This window comes from Dryobates pubescens, chromosome 10, assembly GCF_014839835.1.
Source record: "Dryobates pubescens isolate bDryPub1 chromosome 10, bDryPub1.pri, whole genome shotgun sequence".
NCBI lineage: Eukaryota > Metazoa > Chordata > Aves > Piciformes > Picidae > Dryobates > Dryobates pubescens.
This window is the reverse complement of record NC_071621.1, coordinates 25,876,085-25,878,430: the sequence shown is the minus strand read 5'-3', so window position 1 is coordinate 25,878,430 and position 2,346 is coordinate 25,876,085. Positions and strand designations below refer to the sequence as shown.

Sequence of the window (2,346 nt, the reverse complement as noted above, 5' to 3'; positions counted from 1 at the left end):
TTGGACTTTATTGGTCCAAGCTGTGCTTTGGTTACAAGCTTTCCAGCTCCTGCTAATCAGGAATTTCCACCATTAATAAGCAAAAAGAAAAGGTCAAACTGTAAGAAGACAACAAAAATTGGAGTCTCTGCTCTCGCAGTTTTGGGGCAATGCTTTACTTCAGAATGTAGCAGCTGAGGGCAGGAATGACATTAACCTTGCACTTTATCTTACTGTGGGCAATGCAGATGTTACTCTTCTCTCATTAAAGGAACAAAAATGGAGATGAATTAGAGAAAGAAATACAGAGTTCTGCTTTCAGTGGGAAAGCACCTTTATAACCCCAAGTATTCTAGGGAGCAAAAAACTCTTGCAGAAGTAATAGTACAATTTAATTCTATTTAAACTATCACATTTTAAAACATCATGTCATAGCTTCAACAATGATAATGGTAAGAGGGATTTGTAACGACTCTTGGAAAAGTCAAGGCAGATGAAAAGCTTGGAAGCGTCCAAGTGTCCCTTTTAGTGCTCTGTTTACTCGTTCAGTCCAAAATGCAAAACTTACTCTGCTTAACCCCCTGCCCTCACTTCGTAGAACGGCAGTCATCGCGTACTTCAGTGTGCAGCATAGGACGTGAGCAGTCCTGTAAGTTCATATTCTTTGCACTTCACAAATAAGAAGCCAGACAGCAGAAGCTAAGCTATTTTTCCTGGCAAAGAAACCAAAAATATTATACAAATGTTTACGGTCAAATGACATTCTGGTAATGTTTTCCAGCTGGATCTATTTTTGGAGATGCTAACGAACCTTTATTATTTGCTTCCCTATAGAATTTCCTATGATCCCACAAGATACCCTAAATACATTCCTGAAGCATACTGTCTGTGCAAAGGCTGTCTCATGGGGATCTTTGGCGAGGAGAACTTTCACTTCCGCAGCACCCCTGTGTACATGCCAACAGTCATCCTCCGCCGCACGTCGGCCTGCGCTGGGGGCCGGTACGTCTACACAGAAGATTATGTCACTATCCCAGTGGGCTGCACTTGTGTACCCGAGCCAGAAAAAGAGGCTGAAAGTGTAAATTCCAGCATAGATAAGCAAGAAATGAAGTTGCTGGTAAGCCAGAACAAGCCATCGTCAGAGTGAAGAAAATATGAAGAGAGCTGTGTTACAGTATTGGCTCCGGATCATCATTTTACCACCTCAGGAAGCTGTGTTACAGCAGCAAATACATTGATTTACTTATCTTTAATACTTAAGTTACTTCATCTTTAAGATGGAAATTTTTGTCCAGTCATTCAGATCATTAGAGACAACAATTCACATTAAGAACTTTAGTTCATCTAAATATTTGTTTCAGATTACAAAGTAGATTCTTCTTCTTTTTGGTTCTTTTTTTTTTAAGAGCAGAATGTTTTATCCTTGCTTATTCACAGAAAGTTTTAGAAGATGATGTAACTGTAAAACACACTAGCTATTACTATAGCAGACCACCACTTGTAGATGGTTTTAAGGAATCTCTTATACTCTACTTTTAAATACTCACATAAAATTCACATAGCTGCCATACATGTACCAGTTAAAAGGACAATTTCTCAAGCTGGATAAGCTTTCCTTTATTTTGCATGCCTCTACTCCAAGCAGTGTTCTTGGCTGTTGCATCTGTGACTATTCATACAGTACAGCAAGGAAGCGTTTGCTGAGTTTGAGTCATTCATGAAACAACATTCCATGAGCTTGCTTTTTTATTTTTAAGCTTGCCAAATTGCTAAGAGTACAAAGGTGTGGAGAAAAAGCATACCAGAGTATTGTAAAACTGCAGTGCACTTTTCTGATGTGGCCCGAGGCTAATTACACAGAAAATATTAATTAGAAAAAACACAGCTTACCAGGAATTCTGTATTACATTCCACTCCTCATTAACTGCTGAACTGTTTCTTGTGACAAAACTGTATTCTGTATAGTAGAAAGATGTTCTTCATGTTAGGAGAGGAGATTCCCCTCCTAATAAAGTACAAAGGATAGACTTCCACTCCTAACAAAGTACAAAGGATAGACTTCCACTCCTAACAAAGTACAAAGGATAGACTTCATCTCAGGTACACTGCAGAAGAGTAACCAGGCTAGATCTCAAATCCAACACAATTAGTGTTACTCATTTTTCCCTGTGTAACAATCACCTGCAAAAGATGGTGGTCTGTGGAAGAGCACTTCTCCTAACTTTGAAGCTTACAGGGATTTGGTGGCAAGTCCTAACTAGAAACCCATGGCACACAAACCCCTCACATTTCCAGAAAATGAGACTGAAGGTCAACTGAATCTAGTGAATCAGGAATAACCAGGCACAGCTTGCACGAACGGAA

At 39.4% G+C, this 2,346-nt stretch overlaps 1 protein-coding gene across 1 annotated transcript; it reads left to right on the top strand.

Annotated features, from left to right (window-relative positions):
• Nucleotides 1-716: 716 nt before the first annotated feature.
• On the top strand, nucleotides 717-2,346 carry IL17D (interleukin 17D). The gene has a single exon (XM_054164821.1). The coding sequence runs from the start codon at nucleotides 779-781 to the stop codon at nucleotides 1,127-1,129; it is 351 nt and encodes a 116-aa protein (XP_054020796.1). The 5' UTR covers nucleotides 717-778; the 3' UTR covers nucleotides 1,130-2,346.

Excerpts from the sequence above, each read along its gene's own strand:
- IL17D (XM_054164821.1), top strand. The coding sequence starts at position 779 with ATGCTAACGAACCTTTATTATTTGCTTCCCTATAGAATTTCCTATGAT.